Raw genomic sequence first — 25,349 nt, 5'->3', positions numbered from 1 at the left:
ACAGTAGTGGTTCTTCAAAGTCGTCCACCAGATAAATATAAATTCCCATGCCTCAATCATTCCAGATATTTGCAGGCAAATATATACTTTTATGAGTCTTCTTATTTCATTGAGATTTTCCTTGATTTTCCTAAAAATCTAGTAATAAGTTTCTTAACACCCTTTTGATGCAATGGGGTCATGTGATGAAAAGGGAGAAAAAAAGTTATAGAATAAAATCAAAGAAAAAATCCATTTCAAAGACTGTAATAAAACTATTGCTGAGCTGTGCCAGACTTTAGACAATTTGTTCTCTATTAGTTCAAAATCTGCATTAACAGATCAGCTAGAATATTCTTCAGGCCACCCCTATGGCTCGGGTTCAGAACATTCTCTGTGTGCATACTTCAAAAAGCCTAACAATGAGAACTGCAATTACAGTATGAATCCAGTTTTTAAATAAAACGCCATTGAAGTCCAATTTAAGTAAGCATTATGTTGTTTAGGTTCTTTGGTCATGAGCCAAGAGAGCTGAAAATGAAGTTCAAAAATCAAGCTGGGGGATCCATGATTTTTCTTGTTTAGATGAGTTGCTGACTGGCTCTGAAGAGATGCCGCAACTGGCTCTGCACCCTGGGGTTATTTTTTTGTTGTTTCCCCCCCCGCCACTCTTTTTAACTATAACTGAAGATTTAAAAATACACAAAACTGGGATAACTGACTGTACACAAAGTATTTGTACTTTTATTTGATCCCAGAGTTTCATAAGCTGACAAAATGTATTTAAATAGGGATACATTTGAAAAGAAAATCATTAAGCACGTCTCATTTACCCTCTCATACCTGTTTGAACAGTTGAAGATTAACAGCAGTTTCCAGGAATTGCTTAGTAGTACTGGAACGATGTTTCACAAAACTATCCTCACAGAAAGTTATAGGCTCTCCCTAAAAAAATTAAACAGGAGAAGTTAGATGGTAACTAGAGCATACAAATATGCTGATTTATTTTAAAAATCTCTGTTACAAATTTACATCTTAATAGTCAGTACTTACAAAATTCCCTTTCAAGCAATCTTAATAAATATGCATCCAATTAAACAGCCAATTAGACAACAACAAAAAAAGCTCAAAATCTTCATAAAGTATTTAAATAGTTCTCAAAATACATGTTGCAATTGAACGTCTGGTTTATGAAGTCAACTCTACAAAATACTCATTGCAAGGAAAAAGTGGTTCACATTTGGTTCATGTTACCTTTATGGCACTCTTAATTAAAAATTTCAAGGAAGCAGTACAAATTTTGAGGAACAGCAGGTCCACCGCTTCAAATAATTGAATGTGCATTATTGTTCAGCACTACTCTGCATGCCAAACCAGCGATACTAGTAAACCAAAACTCTAATTCAGTCCAAAAATATGTATCTGCACCAAATTATTTTTATATTTATTCTACCGAAACATGAGCAGATCAATAAATATACTGCTGATTTAACGGGAAAATGTTGAAATACACGTCTGTTTTATTTTTACACAAAACGAAAGCTACAGATTTTTTTGAACACTGTTACGGAGGAAGTCTGAACAGATGACATTAACATTTAATACAATAAAATGTATTTCCCCAACATGAGAAAAGCACATCACCTATAACTACCAAAAACCCTACACCAAAACACTTTGATGATGAAAGAAGTTAAACAAATATTCATTGAAAATGACGTTTGTTGAAAAACTTATTACTGAAAGCAGCACTCATTTTAAAAATAAAAGATGCAGTAAGATCATCTATAAACAAGCAAATTGACTCCTATGTTATTCCTTAATTTCATTTAAAATTTGCTATCTTCAGTGTGCACAGACCAGTGGACATTGCTGATGAGTATTCTCTCAAATTCTGTCATCTTGCCAACACTTTGTGATAAATAGGTGAAACTGTTCAGTGTAACGGGGTAAACAATAGGTACATTACAAAGGTTGCGCAGGGATCAAGGTACGGGAACAGATTGCATCATAAAGCCAAAAGGTGCCTCCCCCAAGTTTATAAACCCAAAATAACTACCAGGTTAGAAACAATTACCAAAGGTCTCAATGACAGACAATTTGGAATCCAATAAAATGCCACACTTAAATCTACCCTAGAATGTTTTACTACCCAAAAGCTACACGTACAGTGCAGTCCCAGAACAGAAGACACTTCAGCCATTCAAAAGATCAAAGACAACTGTTATACCAATCTTCACAATAGCTTCGTTAGCCACTTTAAAGACAAATTTATTCATGCCTTCCGCTCCTCACCCTGTTTAAGCGCATATGCTCCTCCACACGTGTTCCTCCCATTCTGGCTTACTGTGCAGCTATGCGCTTCCAGAGCATCACAAAGTGCTTTCTGCATGTCACCTAAGTGAGTCTGGTGGAGTAGATCTAAATCTTTTTCAACTGCTCTTTACTTCTTGCACTGCTTTTAAATGGTTCAAATATGATCCAAGGAAATGTTGCAGTAAAACCAAGGTAACGTCATTTTAAAATCCTATTCTTAAGTTATCAAAAGTTTCCCTCCTTTTAAGTCTCTTTTAAGAGGTCCAATCCCACTCAGCAAAGTACTTAAGTTCATGTTTAACTTGTTTTCAAGTTTTTACATCCTTTCTTCTTTATGGAACTTCTGATTTTAGAAAAGAATTCTCACTGCAGTAGCTAGGAGCTATATGTCTGCCTACCGCAACCCTTCACAGGGCAGCTGGAACCCTGCGGTACGCGAAGCCACCTTGGTACCGTATGCAGTGCCGTGTTGATCAAGCCTCCAGGAGAAGCACCCAAGTTACTGCACCTGCTGCTCATCCCGAGATAACCGGTGGACACAGTCCACATGGAAGACATGTGGGACCTGGCAGACAGCTCAGAATGTTTGTGGTACCTCAGACAGCAGCGCCTCCCTGACCCATGCTGCCTTAGCTATCCTAGAGCTCCCAAAGGCTCTTGTCTGAACGTGATGAACCGAAGCTACTTAGCAAATCAAAGTGCGTCAAACCAAATGGAACAGTCTCCAGTGAGACATGGGGGTACAAGAGAAATTAACTCCAGCCAAAACCAGCACACTGAGGGCAAGCTCTTCTCAGTTCTGTCATTCTTCCAGAAAATGTCAAGGCAGCAAATTATAACAACCCCTTTTATTATATATACACACACACACATATATATACACACACATGCATATAATACATTTTTTTAAATATATGTATATATTTTTTGTTGTTACTACACAACAAAATGATTTCTGGAAATACAGAGGCTTTGTGGGAGTACAGAATGGACTAGATGATGGCACATGACATGCTATGAAACATTAAATTTAGGATCAAAGAGAGAAAATTGTATTTTCAAAATATACTATTTAGAAAAATAAAAACTAAGCTATGCCTCCACTACCACTTTCCCAATTGTCTTGGGAAAGATGAAAAATGAGAGGTAATTTCCCGGCAGAAGAGAAAACAGGCATGCTTGCTCTCCCTTCCACATCAGCCTGGGAAGAGAGCAGTCAGATAGTTTTACTTGATGGCACTTCTGCCTGTAACAGAACGCCAGGAAATGGTAGTTCAACACACATTTTTAGCACATGGCTGTAATATTTTCCCAAATGCTTTCCTCTAATCACTGGATGCTTCAGATACTAAGTAAGCACTCATGCATTGGTGCATCTGTTCCCTTATCAGCACGGTTTAGAGACAGAATAACTGAAGCTATTCCTTAGCTGAAAATTTATTTAGATCTATACAGAGTTCACATCCAAAAGTCACCTCTGTTATTTGAACCACTGAGAGCAACGTTGCTTTAAAAATCTGAGGAGGTTTAAAGCTCCTACCTGTTCAGCACATGAAAATGAGAAAAATCTGTTGAAACCTGTGGAAATTCCACACTGAAGTTTTCTCAGGGTATCTGCTCTGACTTTACTGAAATTACATTAAATAATACACTTAACTCCTAGCTCTTTCATTTGTTCAAGGCTCTGAACAACAAAATTGTTTTCCAAATAAAACTTCTACAAATCTTCAAAATTACTACTGTAAACACAAAGCCTTTTGAAGTGCTATCTAAAAAATAAATTACTGGATCAATAGAAACAAAAATATCTCTAGAAGTTTTCGTACATAAAGCCTGTTACATTCTCATTTCTGCAAATACAACCAGGTACCTTTAGAAAGTGAGTTTTGGAGGAATGCTCCGCTGATATTTAACTACTAGACCATCAAATGGCACCTGTTGTATTGATCTACAATGTACTTTCAAAACAAGTTCGATCAAAACCCAGTGGGGACTCTATACTGAAGAGGAGACAGCTAATACCCAGACCAGACAACCTATGCCCAAACATTCTATCTGGCCTTTTAACAACAGTTGCTACAGAATTTTCTTCCTCTTTCATGGCTTGCCACACACAGCAGGAATTTCTTACTCTAAACTACATTCACATTTTAAGCAAGCTATTTATACAGGCCTCAATGGAATATAAAAACAGTGAGCTAAAGCAGCGTGAACATTTTAAAAAGAAAAAAAATCTCAATTAGAAGGTATGTTTGTGCTTTCTAAATCTAGTGATATTTAACTTGAACAAGAAGCACAAACACTTTAATTCTTTATTTCAGAAAACATTCATATTGCTCTAGCAGGAGATGACTCATACCAACTATTTGTACTATTACTATAATTAATAACATTTCATACGGTAGCTCTCACTTATCACATGAGGAATGACACGTAGGTAGGTATAGCCATAGCTTCTTTGGTCTTGTATAATTTACTTTTTTTAAAAAAAAACAACAAAATTCTAAACACCATTTTGGTCTTGATATTAAAATTCTTCTGCTTAAAAATCAAGAATGCCCAGGCTGAAATTTCATCTGTTGTCCTGACATTCAGAGATAAAGGCCAGGGAATAACTGAATGACCTGATTCTACTCAGGAAGGTGCTATTTAAAATGACAAATGAATTTCTGTAAAATTTGCAAGTTTCTTGCAATCCACCCAAAGATTCAGATGCGCTGATATTTCTTACAGTCAGAATTAAACCCTACAACAACTCCTATTAATACAACATCTATACTCAATAAAGGACTACTACGGTCCTTAAGACAAATTAAACAATATGGTTTTCACCATGGAAATAAATTTCTTATGGAAGTCATAATAAATAGTCTTAACAAATATTACACAGGGTAGTTCTGGATTAAAACACAAATGATGTTCTGGCATTTCATTACTCCTTCTCTGTTTCTGTAATCTCCTGTAATTTTTAGGGGCAAAAGGTAAACAAGTCAATGCCCTTTTCAAGAGATACCTGTCCCCAAAAGGTTTCATTTTGAAACTCAGTTATAAGCAAACATTACTTACACATTCTCAAGTAACTGAAGTGCATTCTGAATCTTAAAATATCTTTCTTTTCCCTAATATAATATTTAATTGTATTATTTTGTTTTATCACATATTGAATACAGTACCTGCATCTGTCGGAGAGCAGACGTCACTACTTAAAACAGTGTCAATATTGGCCCAAAGCACTCCAGTTAGCCTTCAATTAGAGCGGGGTCTGACAGGTTGTGCTATCTTCAAGCTGGAAGTTATCTCAGCATCCCTGGTGTACTGATGAGACCATGAACTCCTACTGCTCAGCATTCCAGAACAAGCCATTAGCCTTTGCTCTTCATTTCTTAATTTCTAATGAGTGATGTTACAACCACCATAATTTAAAACAAAGCTATCTTGGGTTTATTTCTTTTGTTTTAACATCAAGAGCTTTGAAGACTTTTTCCCCAAAAGAGGTGATTTTTTTTCCGATGACTTAATCTTTTGTTAGCTAATGCTTAAAGAAAAAGCAATTTTTCAAAGGCAGAAAATAAGTTACTGTGACTTATATTCCATAATCATTTAACAGATGTCAAAAAGTGTGAGAATTTATTTGAAATACATTTAAATTTGAAATGTATGTGTCCTGCCATGATGAATTACTTTTTTTGTTTTTGAAAAATAAAACATACAAATATCACAGCTGTAATGCCTCCTGATGTTTGCTGCTTAGGACCAAATAACTTTTTCTTCTCTGCTTTATTTTCCTGATGACATCAAAATTAATCTCTATCATAGTGAATACTTTTATATTCCTTAATTTTCTGCTCCTTCCTTGTTCTGTTATCTACCTCTCCCTCGCAGGACATAGACTGGGAATATGGCCTTCTAAGAATTCTTTACATCATATAGTGTTTTATTAACTGATCATACTGTATAGGATTAATGGAAAAAAATCTACTAGTCTTTGATTTCATCTGCAAGGTTTGCACAAGTACACGTGTAAGGCCCATTTTCCCTAGACATCACAGAGTTATTAAAACATTTGACTGGCATAGTTCTTTTCTGATATAAGGGAAGATGCCTAAAAATTACCCATGAAGAATGTGTAAAGTAAATGACACAAACTGCACAATTTAATCTTTGTATCTAACTCCCCACTATGAATGCAATTCTGTAACACAGAACCTGACAAATTCCCAAATGCTAGACTATCTAAAGAAAATAGGAGCAACAAAAGGTTCAAGGCTAAGTTATGACCATCCAAAGTAAACACAATTTGGATTGGTATAGGCATTTACATGATGCTAGAAGCATTTATCTCAGAGCACCCTGATCGCTGCAGTGCCTTAGCAGGGTTAGACCCTTGTGATCAGCACTATGTGTGATCACTGATGTTGCAGATCGCGTAACGGCTCACACTGCAGCTGCTGGCTAGGTGCGTACAACCGTGCCCTGACCACTTGCCTTCCTATATTCCAGGGCTCCTTATAGCAAAACGGTTTGAACGGCCTCACTGCCACTGCTGGAGAACCCCGCGCAAAGTCTGTGCACATTCCCCTGTCAGAGCATCTCACCCAGCTTCTCAAAACGGACTGCAGTCCTCTATGTGAATGATATAGAAAAACATTATAATTCACAGTTCCACTGATGATATTTTGTTCTGAATTATTTTTCCGTCACTTATCAAATGACACCGACACAATTATTTCAATCATCCCCACCTACCATGCATGAACTGGATTCCTTCTGGATTAAACTAAAGCAGAAAATGAGCTCCTACTAGTGATGGGTGTTCAGCATTCAATACCAGACTAAAATAAGAACCATAATAAAGCTAGATATGCCCACTGCATGGATGTCAGGTCCTCAGCACCAACTGTCCCATTTCACTCTGCTGATCCACTCCTATTATGCAGTATTTGCTAATTTAAAGTGTAGGATATTACAAAAATAATTTTGACAGTTATATCAATCTGACGTATTTCTTTAATTCAGCATTATGATTGAATCAGGAAAAACAACTATTTCCACTTTTCTTGGAAAGTTTTACTGGATTAAGTTTTTTATTATCAAGTACTACACAAAAAAATCTGATCACCTTAATCTATTACATGTCATATTTCCTGCCTGTATTAGAGTAGTCAAATTTTCCATATGGTCTCTTGGAGTCCTGTGAACTGCTTTCAAGACCCCTGAAGCTTCCTATTCTCCCTTTCACCAATCATTTTTTTTCAATAATTGCTAGGCGTTTGTTCAAGACATATTGCTACACTGAGGAGAATCTGTCCTATGCTGAAAACAAACAGTTGTACAGAATGAGTGTTCGGTGTGATGAACAGCGTTTGGAGTGAAGAGAAGTGTTGGATGAGTACAGACACTATTAAAGCTGTTCTTTACTCAAAGTGAATATTAATGACAGTTGTTTCATGTTTCAAGTTAAAATCATACAGAACACACTGTTGCAAGGAAAATAGTTCACTTAAACATATTTTCAATATACAAGCAAGCAATAACTATCCAAATACATTATATTATTTTTCATCAGGATGTTTGCGATCCTAAAAATGGTACCCCAAAACCACTCAGTTCTTGATTCTGAAAATATGACAAGCTTATTTATAGCACAAGTATTTCAAATCTATGTAGAAAATATTCTCATTTAAGTATACCCCCTACAAATTTTCTACATGAATACTGCTTGAGCTCCTGAAAGAATGCATATAAAGTCCATATTTATGGTTTACATTTCCTTATTATATCTATCGCCACAGATTCCAAAACAAAGGGTCATTATTTCCTTTGCAATAACAGCTCACAAGTTTTGAGACTCCTGACAAATGGTCCTAATAGAGTCAAATGTGATTTGATTTTTTAACTTCCCAATTCACAATGCATTAAAATGAGTTCAAAAGGCACACGTAAAATGAGCTGAAAAATCATGGAACAACTCCTCTTAGCTTCTACCAATCCAGAGCAAATTCAGCCTCTAATAATATTCTCTATCACAGAAAAAAATCTGTAAAACACTAAGTTAGATAAAATTATGTGAGCATAGCTCAAAAATAACAGTTACACTTCTTTTAAATATGCTTTGTCTTTGGACAAGTTGATGCAAATCCAAGATATACTAGTATTTGCCAGCAGACTTCTGTCTGTTAAGATATTCTGAAATAACGTGTCTTTAAAAAAACAAACCATCAGGCCACAATGGTTTCATAAATACCCTCTCTTATATGCAGGCACTGGAGCCAAAAAAAAAAAAAAAAAAAAAAAAGGCAAATAAAATAATGCAGAAAGGAAGACTGCAAAGGTCACTTTGACAAATGTTTGCCAGTTGAAATGATGCATGGGCACTACTTCCAATACAGTGCAAATGTAGATCTTTCAGTCATGCCAACAGATAAACTGAAATAAAACAGAAATCAGTTAAAAGGAGAGCTCATTTCAACAGAAATGAGCTAACCAGAATGCTATAGAACTTGCACATTCAGTTCAACAAACCTACCAAACCAAAGGCTGACTGGAGCCTACTTCTCATCAGACAGAGGTAAGGACACGAACCAGACTGACATCATTCTGTTTGCATGTATCGAATGTAGATTAAGACATTTTTTGACTTAACGCTCTTACTGCAAGCTGCCATGAGTTGACACGGACCAGTGTGTCCACCTTTAGACTAAGGGACAAATTAGGTGACTCCTCCTGAAGCAGTGTCAGGTAATGCCACTATGGAACAAATGACAACTGTATTGTTGAAATACTTGTTTTAACGAAGCTAGTACTGTGTTGAACTCTAGCAACTTTGAAAACAGGTATAGTCATTTAAATATAGTACACAAATTCACTTTCCATACCACAAGAAAACTATAATCATCGCTAAACACAAATACTTCAACTAAACCCTTAAACATTACTTCATCTCTGCATGTGTAACTTTTCATCCCAGTAACAATGGCCACCAGTAGCACAGACAACTCATGTGTAAAATGTTCACGGCAAAATAGAATACCTGTGAGAAAACCGCTTGGATAGAAGGAAGACTGTGCCATACTGTATTTTAATGTTTCCTCCAGGAAAAGGCTTCTTCTGGAATTAATAACCATCCTATCCATTTCCATCAAGAAATACCACATAGTTCCTTACCCAACAACAGAACGCACCCCCTCCTTGCCCCCAAAATCCACCCATGCACCCACACACCCACCAGTTTTACAAACTTGGCACCTCAAGCGAGGATGCATTTCTCCTATCAAATCTCAATATTTATCTGAATCCATCAGACCACCAAACACTATCCTCAGAATCTGATTCAGCCAATGTCATCTCAATGCATTTGATCAAATGGAACTATCAGTAGTTTACAAATATCACAGGAAAAGGATCTGGACTGACAGATGAATAAATCTCCCAGTTGTTTCTGATAAATTATTTTATCTCTAATAGGCTCAATATGTACCACCCTCATAAACCAGGAAGGATGAAAGCCCATAATGCATCAATCCACGGAGTACCAGCAAAACATCAGAAAAACAAATTCTGAAGTACTGATGGGATGAAATGGGTTTTCATTTCTCCTAACTTCTCAGTGGAATCAAGATAAGTTGTAATAGAAGAGATGCATGTTTGACGCTCATCTGGCTTCTGCTAGGAAATAAAAAGCTTCTGGCCTCAAACACAGTAAAGTCTCCAGACTGGTACAGTGAAAAATGATGGAGACTGGAAGGCACACACTCTTCAGTTCCTCATCACATTAAACCAGGAGAACTGTGTGTAATTAGTTTCATTAATACAACCTGATTTTGTACAAAACAGATTATAAGAGTGCTAGAAACAAGAAAATAGCTGACTTTGAATGAGCATTTATTTTTCAGTACAACTCAAAGCCATAAGTGTCTTCTAAACTGCCCACGTACCTTTGGACAGAATAAGATTTAGAACATTTTCTTTGAAATGTTTCAGATTGGGATAAAACATTTCATATTTTCCTTGCAAAGAATGAGACCGCGCTCTTAGAAATTAAAGAAAAAAAGTATTAAAGAAGGAGCCTTACTGGTTTGTATCTTAGTGCATCCCTGTAGGATCCAAACAGTGCTGCCTGTGCCCGAAGAAAGGCCTTGGCTACTCCATCACCCGTAGCTGTAGACTGTTTTTTCAGTTTATTTTTCAAGGCCGAGACCTGCATGACAGAAAGGAACAGTTAAATTAACACCTCAGAAATTGGTAGAGTGAGGTATGAACCCAATCAGCAGGCAAACCATGGTGTCTACAGGTCAGCCAAAAATTCATCCTCCTCCTTGATAGCTTATCTTTTTAACTGCAAAGGGCACCTGCTGGTCTGTTAATTGAAATGAAAGCAGGGGATGATGGTACAGTGCTAATGTAAATTGGTTTATGCTCTCTTTTTTTTCCCAAGGCCTCTTGACATAAATAAGCTTAATTATTTTACAGCAAAATGCATGTGAGCCACTTTTCTGCAGATTTTTTTTTCAATCATAACATGTACCTACTTGTTTTGAATTAAGACAGTTAGATATCTTTTTATTTATGCTACGAAGGTTGATTTTTAAGGATTCTTAATGGTCACTTACTATTCAGTTTTAGGGATTTTTAAGTCAAATTACTATCTTACATCATTTCTCATGCACCATGGGAATACCTGCTACCACTGTCAAACAGCTGAGAAAAGTCCATGTAAATTCAGTGCTACATTGCCTTTAGAACTGTCCTTGAAAATACAACATGTGAAAGGGAAAAAATAAGAATACTTAGGAGGCATCTGTAATTAAAAAAAAAACAAACAAACAACAAAAAAACCCAAAACCCACACCATTCATGTTTTAGTGCTCAACCATTTTTTTAAGGAGTTTTGTCTTTTTTTTATGTGGAAATGGCAATCAGTGTTTATATAGAACCTGGAAAGCGAGAACTCTTAATTGTGATGATCCTTACTTGGAGATACTTTGGAGAAAAAAATCATATAATTCTGGAATTATTACAGTATTCTTTAAAGATGTGTGGAATTACACCCTATTATAGTCTATAATCTCCTAATTCTCATCTTGACAGTCATCTGGAGAAGTCAGTCAACTGCAATCACACAGAATACATGTTTCTGCATCCCTTTGTATTGCAAACCACCCAATAAAGCAATATTTAAATCACTAAATACTATACAAAGTAACATTCAGAGTTACTCTTTAAACAGAACATTATAAACACAACCCATCACCAAAACAGCTTTCATTCATTTTTGAAATATATGCAAGAATTAATATATTTTTCTTTATGCAAGCAGTCCTGACTGCTCTGGTAGATGATGATTGTAATTGAAGTGTCACCCTAATTAACAACTAAACTTTGAATAATGCTAATGAGAACTGAACATGGCATCAGAGAAAAGACCAGCTCTACAGGTGATAAACCTTCACAGTAGTGACATTTTCCAGTGTAAAGTCACAGTTACTGTGATCTGATCAAAGAGAGAGACCCCCATTGGGTCCAATTATAACTATAGTTTTGGAAAAAAAAATTATTGAGTTATGATGTTCATAATCTATGCAGAAAGGCCTTTACAGTATAGGTCTTTTCCCCATAGCTGTGATCTTTTCAATTTATATTCAAGCTCCATAGATCTAGATAAAAGTTTAGCGCCTGATTCGTTTAGCCCATGGAAAGCATACACCAAGGCTCATTTATGTTTCTTCCTTATACCTCAAAAGAAAAGAAAAAAAAAAGTACAAGTCTGAGCACAAAAATCAGTTAAGCAGTTCAAGGTTGAAAAAATAAATGAATCTCTTGGTTTTGGGTTTTTTTGTTTTGAGGCTTTTTGGTTTTTTGTTTTGTTGAGGGGGGAGGATTGCATTGGGTTTTGGGTTTTTTTGACTGCTCAGAAGGACTTGGTGCACAGCAGGACTGTGATTGCTTAGATCCATGAATCCAAAACCAAGGAACTGTGAGACCTCTTTGGGTAACATGATTAATAGATCTTAAAATTTCAAAGAAAATATACAGTTTTGGCATCAAGCCAAAAAAAAAAAAAAAAAAAGCAGCACGTTTATCAAAATCTTTTCCTTATGTATGCTTTTATCCATCCACCCATGTATGAAAAAAATGCCAAACCTTCTCTACACTTCTTTCCATGTCTTAAGCAGAAATTGCCTTTTACAAAGTTTAAAAATAAAGAACTGCAAACAAACAAACCACAGGGTTCAGAATGTTGTTAACATTTATTTCTGGAAGACTCGAGTGATCCATTTCAGAAATGGTATGATTAATTTATATTAGAAGCAAACTGTTTTATCTTTTCCTAGCAACAGCTTCTCATAGGAAGGTGACTTCATTGGATTGCTAAACATTACCAGTGAAGAGCAATCAGAGCTTTAAGAAGGTTTAAATCAACAGAATTGTTTTTCAGGGATTTAGAAAGTCATGACAGTGATATGTAATTTTGCTTTCATAGGTAATCAAGTATCTAAAATGTAGAAACATATTGTGTTGGTCATTAAAGCTAAGTGTCACTTTTTTAAAACAGTCAGCCTATGTCCTTTCTAAGATTCCTAAAATAAAACTATCTGATCCGAAAAAAAGCATGACTAATATAGCTTCAATGTCTGTGTAGGCAGAAAAATAGAACTGCATATCACGTTAAAAAATAAATTTATAATATCATGTAACTATTAATCAAAGCCTTTGCTCCTCAAAATCTTAATCACACATATAAATTTGAGCACATATAGAAGTATTCAAAATATTTGTTGCCTGAGAAATGCAGAACTGTGCACTGGGGTTCCCAATGACAATCAGATCTCTGAAAAATAAAAATATGCAGGTATTTCTCTGCTATCAGTGACAGTTGTTATACTTTCAACCATTTTTTCGTGCTCCCCATCAGATGTTGTCACTCTAAAAGCAAGCCCACTGTCAACAGCAAGAAAGTGAAAGAATATAGCAGAGAAGAGACATAAAACAAAAACTTCACAACAAAATGGAATCTGATATGAATTAAATCAATACTGTTATTGAACAGGCTTACACATATTATCTACACACAGAGGATTTGGGCATCTCAGATAGCCCTCCAGCATTTAATCACAAATACTCATTTAGACAAAGACAACTACTTAAATGCAAATGTTTTCAAAACTAGTTGTAGTTTTCAACCTCACATTCTAGCTTCTAAAACTATATCAAGGTTCAACAGAATCTCAACTCTAAGGATTTATTCAAAATAAATAGCTGCCTCATAACACTGCAAACACTGTGGACTGCTCTGAGTTTCTAAAAATACATTAGTAATATTTTTGGTTATTTTCTGATGGGAAAACATAGTAAATTATGATAGTTAAATTTTACAAAAAATCTTTTTAGTTGCACTGTTACATGTTGACCATAACTGCTTTATACTATTAACCATTGTATTTTCAGAAATACTTTGCACACTCAGTAATTGCTTTATAAAGTAATTTTAATTTTCTACATGAATGACAGCCTACTTTTCAAATATTACTTTTAGAACAGTAATGTTCATACGCTCAAGTTTACAGTGCTAAAATCCTGTGACTTTAGGAATCTAAAACTAAAACTTTAAAAACCCATTTAGATTCCGCATTGCATCATAGTGCGTAGGCACGACATGCTACCAAAGCCACGCATCTTTCAACAGCTCTGTAGATTTTATAGTTAACAGTATTTAACAACCACAGAAAATGCTCAAAACTCATAAAGCCTCTTGTTTTCTGAAGATCATATTTATAAAAGTTCTGGTCTAGTCTATGGAGAAGTCAGTAAGACTGGGTTGCTGAAAGTGATGCCCTCAGTTCTCCAAGCTTTTTCTGAAAGCATTCAGATTTGAGCAGAGGAGTAGCCTTTTTGTCAGTTAACTGCAAATGGGTATGGTAGGATCAAGCCCAAAGTTTACAAATTTGTGCCTATGGTCTCTGCTAATTTATATACACCACAAATATTCTTTTTCTAATATTTTACATTATTAAAGTGGTGATTGAGTATTATTGTATTAGGACATTTACTTCCACAGAAGTAGCTACTTATTTTCCCTTTCTTTTTTTTTTTTTAATTAAAAAATAATAGACAAATTCACAGTGAAATGATGAAATTTAAAAACAAGTGTTCTTGTCAGAAGACAGGAAAAAGAGGGATTTTCCCCCCTCTAAGAAAACAAAGGATTCCTGAAAGTCTTGCACTGATTTATTTTTCCAATTTTGAATACCTTAGGAGTAGCGGAACTGCTACTGGCATGGTAGTATTTCTAACAGTCAATAAATCTAAAATATTATGTGTGAATATTGGAATGAAGCCATTAAGAAGATTACAGCATGCAACGCAGCAGAGGGTCCACATGAAAAAAGGACTGGTAATTCAGGACAACTGTGACCACTGACCTTTGCACAGTCAAGACCACTGGTCAGTCTGACAGAATAATAGAGTTCACATGCATAGAAAGTCATCTAGCCTGTAACTATAATTTAAATGCTTAAGTGAATGAGTTTAAAATGCCTTTAAATCTCAGTTAATTTATTATACAGTTTATTAGACAATGCCATATAATAATGTTTTTTCAAGCTTAAATTTATCATTAAAAAATTCACAATCAGAGCATTTTAATAGGCATACTACTTATACATGAGTAAACTATTAAATACCTGTGCTGTGAGGACATCATCAGGCTTATTGATCAAGAAAATAATTACTCAATTTCCTTTTGGACACAAGAAACAGTTTTAGAAAACGCTTTGAAAATACTGCATTTATTTTGTTAGGCTGTTAACCAACCTGGAATCAATTTCTGAAAGGGATAGTAAGACTAGAGCTTCTTCAGTATTTTCATTTCTTCATCCTATTTTAACACCTTTCAGAGGTAGTCATTATATTTTTTCATCAGAAATTTTAATACCTTTGTATGTATGCTTATGAGGTTTATTTATGTACGTTAAAATGCTTCACATATGTATCTTTGACATTTGATTATGTTTTAAGTCAACTTACCATTTTGACTCTACACTCCTACATCTTATACTTTTTAACCGAGATGTTAGCAGTTGCACTGCCCCTTATGAACGCAAAAGAACAAACATTTTGTCATTTCATGAAGCAAACATGGATGTTTGTTTCCAGGTTTTCCAACTACAACTGTGTATGTTTTCCATTAAATTGTGTTAATTAAGGTGTTTTACAGATTGAAGTAGAGAAAGAAATGGGAATATACAAATAAAGTTTCATTATAAAATCCTCAAATTCTGCAAGTGTATATTGCATAGAACACAGTCTGTTGGGGGGTTTGTTCTGTATTAGATACAGAACGAAACATTTTAAGTCTACCACATAGTCTGTACACTTGGATAACCTTCATTGACATCAATAATAGTAACACGCATATATCCTGGGGGAGAATATACTTCTGAAAGTATGAAGATCTGTATCCCTATTTTCTTCACGCTAGCCTACTCATTTAGAGATCATTTTGATATGCATCTGTAAAAATATAGAAGTCCCTCTCATTGCACAAATACCCATTTTTACTGTTCAAAGGACCTCCAGCTACAACTCCAGTATCTTATGGAAGATGACACCTAATTCTCAATTCTACATCTAGCTATTATTTGACAAGAGGTATATATCTCCACGACATTATAACCTCAACCTTATTCACTGAATGCAAGGTCAGTTAAAATTACTGACACACCAGAAAAATACTCAGTTTTTATTACCTTGTTATACACTTGAACAACACAGTCAAAATTATTGTATATAACTGCGTATATGTGTGTATATACATTTTCATACACCAACATAAAATCACAAAATGTCAGAATAGTTGTTATATAGTCTTTTGCATTTCTGAACTATAGTTAATACTGAGTCAAAAGAAACACTGAGCAGATGATTTATAAGAAGTGTAGATTTTAGCATCATTAAAATCAAAGGGAATCAACATTAATATAATCATCAAGAGTTTGACTTCTATTGTACCAAATACATACAAACTACCAACAAAACCAAAAGACGTAGCATGTCACTACAGTGCCTTACTTTAAGACAATTTGTTATCATGATTTATAATTTCAGAAAATGTAACTTTATTTCACATTTTGATGTAAAACTCTTTGTTCTGGCAACCATTTGTGATAGCTTGAGCTTCTATCACTAAACAACCAGAACAGTGGTTTCACAATTATATTCTTTTAGAGCTCTATTGGGAAGAACAAGGTAAATGAATTTTGTGACTATTTAAAATGATATAGAGTATGTTCCCCTATAGGCAATAAGAAGGAAAAAAAAAAGGGGGGGGGGGGGGAGGGGAGGAGGGGTGGGACACCCTTTGCAAGATCAAAGTCCAGAAAGAACTGGCACTTAATTTATCATCCTTTACAGACAAAAGACAGTTTTCGTCATTTCAAAAGGATCAGACGTCTTTTATGACAAACTGGGTTTGCAGTTTAATTTACAAATAGAATTCTAAGTAAGCAGTCTTTGCTCTGCCAAAGCAAATGACAAACAGTATAGGTTTTCATTCACGCAGCCCTCAGCAGGATAGAAGAGATTAAAATAAAACTGAAATAATTTAGAGAAAACAAATAAATGTTTCAGAAAGTTGAAGAAGATCAAAGCCTGAATTTTCTGACCCCAACTGTACAAGCATTTCTTATTATATTGACCAGTGCCATCAGATCATTAATTAAAAGGAAAGCGCTGGCAGGTGGCAGGGAAGCAGAAGCCGATAATTGGCCCCCTTCTTCTTTTTGCCTTCAAAAACTCTCTCGTTCTTTTGCAAGACATGCCACTAGGCAGACAGAAATGCCTACTTTGTAATATAATGATTAAGATGAGATGAAGAGACTCTTGCGTTTAGAGCGGCTATGCCTAATGAATGCAGCTAGCTTTATAATTATGATCCTACTTTTACAATAAGAGATATGATGTACCATTCAACATCTCCTCAACTGTCAAAAAGGTAAAAATCTCAAATATAGGGGTCTACACTTGGTGCTCTTCACCCCCTTATTCCTTTTATAACAGTTAGCAAAACCAGGCAAAATAACTACTAGTAATTCACGCATTTATATAAGAAAGAAAGAACGAAATATCTGTAAGACTTACCACTTCACCAGGTAGGTTGTTCAGGTCATTAAAAGGGGTTTCTAGAGTGTTTGTGTCAACATTCAGCAAAACCACATCCTCCAGTGATCTATTTTTTACTCTCTTAAGAGGGGAAAAAAATTAGTGGAAAAGCATTTTACTATAGTATCCTCCTGAAGCACATTTATATTATAATGTGCTAGATTACAAAAGATGATATTACAAAAGACAGTAATGGCAAGGCAACATTTTGAGCTTTAGATGTAGGATTTGTAAATTAGATGCCAGATTCAGACTGGCTTTTAAAAACACTTCCTCTTCATCAAACAGTAAGCTTATATTAGTAATCTCTGAAATACAAGCATATATATTCAAGAAATGAACTCTTGAAAAGTAAGATTCACACAAAACTTAATTAAATATATTGGAATTATGCATATCTTATAACAACATTTCATTCCCTCACATTTGTGAAAATCAGATAGCATGTTAATCATATAATCAGATGAAAACCAGAGAAAACTAAGAAAGTATTTGCAGATTTATGTAAGTCCCAGGCACGTGATGTCTACTAGCATTATAGCAGAATGGATGAAACAATCTTTCATCAATGGACTTGACCAGTAGCTAAGAATTAAACAACTTGTTCCTTTCAGGAAAAAATGATCGAACCCTTTTTCTCTATGTTCCTACAATAATACTTAATAGGACAGTCGAGGAAATAATTCCAGAAGGAATTGAGTGACTTCTTTTGCAAAGCAAGCCTTTCTGTTCAATGATTTTCTGATAGAATAAGGAAAAAGATCCTAGTCGAGATATTACAATCAATGTATGCAGGTTATATGAACCTGATTTGAGATAACAGAAGGCTATGCCTGGCATTAAGAAGTATACATGACAGGAGGCTTCAGAAACTAAGTGCTAGTGGCTCAGACGGGGGGAGAACCTACCTCATCAGTTTAACAAATGTGAACTGATCCCTAGAAACTGCTTCAGCAGAAGTGTAAAATCAAATAAAGTTCCCAAATCAATTATCTACTCTGCATGATAATCAGACTACACACATAGGCTTAGTGGTGTCATCAAACAGTCACAGAGAGAGGCAAAGCTACTTATGACCCAGCTATTACTTACCACTCAGGAGAGTTCTATTGTTTTGTTGTATGTCCAAATCTGGAATGGCTACCTCTTGGTTTTTTTGGCAAAAAACCAGTCATTTCTAAATTAGTAGTGCTGAACGTTATGGCATGAATGTTAGACTCAGATTTCCAGAGGGACAGGAACATAAATTATCTGGCAGACTGGAATGATGTTGAATTCTGATTGATGGTGACTCCAAAATAAATTTTAACTGTTCTTATTATTGGGAAAAATCTGTTGCTGAACCACTAAAAAAGGTAGGAAAAAAAACTATCATTGTGCTATTAAATAGACACAGAAACAAATCATGATGTAGAACCCACATCTCTCCATAAAACACTTCAAAAGTAAGATTTCAGAGAGTGACATTTTTTCACTTTGTAAAGTATCTGAAGCTGAAATTTTGTAATTCTGTATGCTAAAAACCAGGGATCATTTCTGAAGCATTTCCATTAAAGTTACCATTTATGGCGCGCACACACACACCCCTCATGCTTATCAGTACACAGAAGTGTTTAGTAAACTTACCTCTATTAAGCTTAAGTGGACACCAATTAGATAAGGCATCGGTGCACTGAATTAAAAAAAGTGGAAGAGATCAAGTTTTAAATACCAACTACCACAACATTTGTGGAACAAAAAAAATACCTAAATGCATACAGTTAACTAGTTAACATTTTCTGTTGAAGCCTGTATTAAATGAACACAGTTGCCACTGAAATTTTTACTACACAGGGATACTTTTTTTTTTTTTTAACTCTGCAGTAATGACGACCACAAAATAAAGGACACTGTTCCTAAATAAAGTATGAGCAGGAAGGCATGCCCAGCTCGCTAAGCGGCGTGCCATACCTACTTTCACTAACCAACCATACTGTATGGCAGAGCTAACAGTGCCTGTTTCAAAAGTGGTCTGTCTAGAACTACAGTGGGTTTAAAACGCCTTTCTGGAGAATATGGTACCAGTTAACATCACCACACTGCTACGCAAATATCACTAACGCCAGTTTTGGTTCTGCATTTGCTTTCGAAACCCTTCCTTGGGGGGTGTTTGGAAGCTGCATAATACCCTATTTAACTCAAGATATTAAACTACTCATTTCTAATTCGAATAAGACAAGGAACTATATTGTCAAAATAAAACAAATATCCACACAAAGCCTCTGGAGTGAGACCTCCTGCCATACAAAAGCAAGAAACTGAATTTGTCAAGCTAATTTATCACAGTTCCCTATGATCTTCTGTTTCTTCCTCTAGTGAGTGTATCTGGCAACATCTAACCAAGAATATACTCAGTATCCAGCGCTGAAGGGAAAAAACATGCAACAATCGTCATCACACTTCTGGGTACTGTGAGACTACTAAAACTACTCACTCCAGAGAAGCCAGCAATAGATAGGCTAGTTTAAGCAACTTGGTGGGAAATGAAATACTAGAGCGAAAAAAACAACCCAGAAATAAAAAATAAACTATGAAAAATAAATGGAAGGTAAGATCACCTACACAAAACTACACAGATAGCTGACATACAGTAATTTCTCCCATTGCATTAATTCAATCACAGCTCTGAGCCACGAGCACCCACTGACTGGCGACTGCCTCACTGAGGCCCGAGGAGGGGCTCCCTGCGTCACTTCACATGGCCCCATCAAACTGGTCCCAGCTCTGGGAGCAAAAGTAGCAATTCTCACCTGCCTGCAGCTGCAGCCAGTTTTAGAAAAATCTGTTCACAGTATGGATTAGCCAATTGCTTTCATGAACAATGTCCCACAGGAGAGGAACAATTAAGAAAAAATAATAATAATAATAAAAAAAAGCCCTCAAACAAACAAAAGAAAAACCAACAAAAAACCACCAACCAACCACCACCAAAAAAGACGAACAAAACCCAGACTGACTGAGGCCAAAACAAGCTTTCATCATGTTTATACTATGGAAATAAAGGTTTGCCGATACTGCAAACTGTCACGAAGGTTTCTAGGCAATAGGGCTTCCAAAAAGGGAAACGGAGACCCCTGTGATCCCCACGTCTTCGACCAATACCAAAAAATTTTAGTACCTCCTGATGCCTTCATTCAGGCTAAGGCCTTCTGCCTTTGTGGACTAAACACAAATCCCATAGAATCACAAATGGGTGTCGCTCCAGAGCAGACACACATTTATATTCAGAGCGGAATAAGGCAGCTTTAAAACACTCTAATTTTAAGAACGTTTGATGCTACATAACACATTTAACTAAGCCAATGAGCATGACTGTGACCGACACGTAACCGAGGATTCTTCTGCTGAGTATGCAGCAGAACAGATCCTCAGGTTCATCACATCTGAGTATCTCAGCACTACAAATAACGCAAACTGGAGAAACTAGAGTGGAAACAAGTGCTGTACCATGAATGCATTTTATGCACACTTGTTTCCTTTTACACCGACACTGTTCTAGCAGCTTCACCAGGCTTGCATTGATTTAAAATAGCTGATGATTTGCTCCATTAATAAATCTATCATTAAAAAGGGTAGCGTGTAGCTCTTTTCTACAGAACAAGCAACAGCTACATCATTTCAATTTTGAGAAGTTAACAGAATAAAGGTACAAAGTTAATTAGATAAATATATCTTGGAAATGCATGAAATAAAAATTGTAGGTGTGGAAAGTCAATTTGATCATTTTCAGCAAAGAATGACTTTTATTATTACTAGATTCTGAGGCCTTAACAGCAGAGGTTTGTAATATGTACATGAAATTGCTTACTGTGATACTACTGGGAGCTGCTATACAGTTTCTTTCTTGCTTATATATGTTATTACCACAAATGTTCTTAATCTACAGCACCATTGCCTAAAATAATTACTGTGTTATGCAAAACATGCAAGTTAATTAGAAAATAATTTTCCCATTCTCAAAAAACCAGGCATGCATTTATCCCAATTCTGAAGAGACCAAATCTCATAAAAAGACATGTTGCAATTGTAACTTGAATTTTCTATTTGCATTATATTCTTAACAGAGCATCAGTAGAACAGATGCTTTATCATCCACAGACAAAACTGTCATACATTTTTATATCAGTGACTTAGTTTGCCAAGAAATTACACAGAAATCTGATGAAGTTAGCCTTCTCCTTTACGAAAGTTAATTTTATTCAACTAGAATCACTATCTCAATGCGTAAACTTGATTTTTCAAAAAGCTTTCTTGAATGCTAGCCACCTATAAGGCTGAGTGCAACAGTATCTTTTTGGCTTACTTAAATGTAGAAAACAATTCTTAAAAAATTTCAAAACCCCCAAGTTTTTTAGTAACTCCGCTGGGTCTTCTTCCTCTACAGCTAGAACGAAAATCACTTTCACTGCCTAATATTTTGCTATCTTTTAGGAAAAGAAACATATTATCTCTTCTCTTCTTGGATGGTTGTTCGAATTCTCACATTGGAGTTCTCATAACAGAATTCAAGGCTGAGATAAGCTACGTGGGGGAAAAAAACATCCTGAAGTAAATAAATCCACAGTATGGTCACACACCGCACCTTGCATGTACTCGTAACCTGGCCAGTCCCCATGGCTCTGCAGTCCACACTGATGCTCAGCACCCGTGGGTTTGGCTACTTTAAGAACATCTGTTACCTTATGCCTAAAACCAGCCTGTATATGAGGTTGCCTGACAGAACCTAGGAGGTTTTTCAAACTAAGGCAAGTGGAAGAACTTAAAATAATTTTTTTAATATAGATCTAACTGTTTCACTCAAAGATACATCCTTCTTTTTTCATGCTCACAAAATGTACCAGCTAGGCAGTTTATGTAATTTATCAAATACTAACCCCCACAGAATTATATCATTTATCTTCATGAAGATTTGAAGATATATATAGTCCAACTCATAAAAAAATAATTGTGGATTTCTCTCAAAATATCTTGGATTATAACATGCAAAAAAAAGTTGCAGGATGAGAGCCTATATTTAAGCCAGTAGATTGAAATGTATTTTATCTTTGTTTAAAAACAGCCTTATTCCCAGACAAAGTTATCACACTCATAATCCCCTACTACACATATTTGAGTACCATTTCAGAACACCACTAAGAAAATGAGAGGTCATGGGAGACATCCCAAAGAAGTCCAAGTAAAGCAATGACAAGGTAGTTTCTAGGTATGAAAAAAGGTGGTTTTTATAGAAAGAACTTTGCTCCATCAAAATGCAATCAAAATTAAAAAAAAAGAAAGAAAATATAAAAAAGAACTAGAAGATTATTTTAACAATTTTAAATTGACATGATCCTCTTGGACTGCAAACTAAGTCTGTCCTAGCATAAACTTTGACCTTACGAATTCATCAAGGTTTTCTAGGTTGATATATTATATACCTGAGAGGAAAACATGTATTTACTGTTAATATGAAAAGCGTAAGGAACGCTCAGTATTCTATGTGCTTTTGTTACACTATTCCAAGCTGTCTCACAAAAGAACCATTCCAACTGGACACGATCAGAGAAATGTAAATGCATGAAAATCTGACTTAAAAGGTCTGAATTATAGTTACTGTAGTAAATTCATCAATTGTGCATTTCCTTTCATGAACATTATGTTTCCATTCAAACATCTCTAAAAAAGGGAAACTTTTTTTCCCCCACTCTATTGTACTACTGTGAAGAAGAAAAAGGGAAATAAATGAGTTTTACAAGTTTAAGAAACTCCATGCTTCTTTTTAATGAGTAAAAAAATTTCTCAGGTCATGCCATAATGACCTAGAATCTCAACCATTATCATTATCACAGGAAGCTGTGTACAGCTTCTGGAAATACTATCTGTGCTTAGGAGAGGAAATAAAAAAAACTTCTAGTATTCAGGATGCACTCTGCAGGGTACAGCTTGAATAAAAGTGTTGATCTACCTTCTGAGAACAGCATTTATGGATGATAGAAATTACAAAGAAGAATGAAATTACAAAGCTTCTGGCTAAGCTCAAGTAATACAAAAACTAAACAAATACATCCAAGCTTTACCCCCATCTTGGTGCATTTTATCAAAGCTAGGAGGAAAAACAATTAGGACAGAGTTTCATCAAAAGAAAACTATCATTAAAGATGAAAGGCTTAGCTATAGTTGAAAGTAAAGGGAGGAGTGGGAGAAGAACATTTGATTTCTTTTTAAAAACAATAAATAATACACATGTGAAGTACAGGAACTACCACAGAAAAAGATACACCATGGACAAATATTGTAAACTTGAGGAAAAATTATCAAAAAGACTTAAGGAAACATAATGAGAATTTCTTTGAAAACAAGTTCAATAGACTGGGTGGAGCTCAGTAGAACATCAATATTTATACGTTCCACGGAAAAAAAAAAAACAAAACATAAAGCTCATCAAACATGCAAGTATAATATACTTCTGTGAAGAAAAACATTGGTAGGCATCTGACTTGGACTTATTTTTTGTATATAATAATTCCTGATCTGTAAAATGGCTTTAAATGGCTTTCATTTTTCCACCACAGATCTATTGGGTCTAGTTAAAGTGAAAGTCTACAGGGATGGATACTCCTGTTTTAGGTGCTTTAATGGAAACGCTCATTTTTATATCTCTGGCACTACTACAAGTAAGAGAAAGTAGGTATCTTCTTAGCCTGAAATCTTGAAACACAAGCATGTAGAAACATCATCCCTTGAAGGGCCAGAAGTGACTCAAAAAATGACTCTTTTCTTGTTCAACTTAAAAATCTGCTGAAACCACGAAGTCTGTCATGTGAACAGAAACACATCGGAGAAGCGGAATTCTTGTAACAAAATTTTTGGAAGTACAAAATGGAGATTTTAAGCTTTTTCGCGAAGGTGCTGGACAGGATCCTGAAGCTGACTGAGTCTAAAATACAAATATTACATGATCGTACAGACCTAAGGGAAACACTGATGCCTACTAACATCTGATTCTGGAAAAACCGATCAGTTCTTCTCTGAATGCTTATATCAGTATCATTTGCCTCAAGTTAAAATAAATACCAAAAAAAAAGAAAACCACAACACAGTCTCATTTAAACTATTGAATGCATTTTCTAACAATAAAGCAAGAACAGTTATTATAAACAGGATTCTAAATGGTGCATCGATATTAATCAGCAGTGTAATTCAAGGTACCAATTCAAACATCATGTAAAGGCATGCTGGAATATCTCTATTCATCACTTCAGCACTGGCTTAAGTGCCTTCATAAACCAGATCATATATATACATATATATATATAGTCACTAAGTAATTAAGTGTTTTCATCAGTTACTTAGAATTACAAGACAGGTAAGAATCTCAGAAACAGGGATAACAGGTTAGCTGTCTTACCAGCAGTAGTCCAGAAGATGTGGAGGAAGCACTGGGATGTAAATATGTTGCCAATACATTGGGTACAATAATGCAGCTGACGCATGAACACAAGCAGTTAACTAAAAGTAAAAATGCACACACAGAATTGGCAATAAAAAATATGAATAAAAAGAAAATACAAAATCTTAAATTAACCTTTGGACACACAAGAATCTTAACTTCCCCAAAACACATATTATAGCATTTTTTAATTACATTTAATTGCTTAAATGCATCTATGAAGAACTCTGATATACATACACAACATTTGCAAGAAGTCAGGCTAACAAGCCAACTAAAAGTTAGCCCTGCTCAGATATTTCCTTGAAAAAAAGAAAATAAACATGCACTACTTGTTTATCATGGTCAAACGCAAGTACTACCATGAACAAATGGAACTTGAGTGCACCCCAGCTGCACTGAGCTTCACTGAGCAGGAAAGACTCGGGGG

The 25,349-nt window shown here is 35.4% G+C and overlaps 1 protein-coding gene across 5 annotated transcripts in view; it reads right to left on the bottom strand.

The window, feature by feature from the left end:
- Positions 1-25,349, bottom strand: part of DENND1B (DENN domain containing 1B) — a 167,175-nt gene that overhangs the window by 37,797 nt on the left and 104,029 nt on the right. For all 5 annotated transcript variants that reach the window (XM_055815046.1, XM_055815047.1, XM_055815043.1 and 2 more), the window contains 5 exons: positions 24,878-24,978; positions 19,078-19,123; positions 17,431-17,532; positions 10,367-10,492; positions 823-924 (listed from right to left, as the gene is read on the bottom strand). In XM_055815046.1, the coding sequence (XP_055671021.1) occupies positions 823-924; positions 10,367-10,492; positions 17,431-17,532; positions 19,078-19,123; positions 24,878-24,978 (477 nt within the window). The remainder of the gene's footprint in view (positions 1-822; positions 925-10,366; positions 10,493-17,430; positions 17,533-19,077; positions 19,124-24,877; positions 24,979-25,349) is intronic.

This window comes from Falco peregrinus, chromosome 10, assembly GCF_023634155.1.
Source record: "Falco peregrinus isolate bFalPer1 chromosome 10, bFalPer1.pri, whole genome shotgun sequence".
NCBI lineage: Eukaryota > Metazoa > Chordata > Aves > Falconiformes > Falconidae > Falco > Falco peregrinus.
This window is presented reverse-complemented; position numbering and strand designations above follow the sequence as displayed.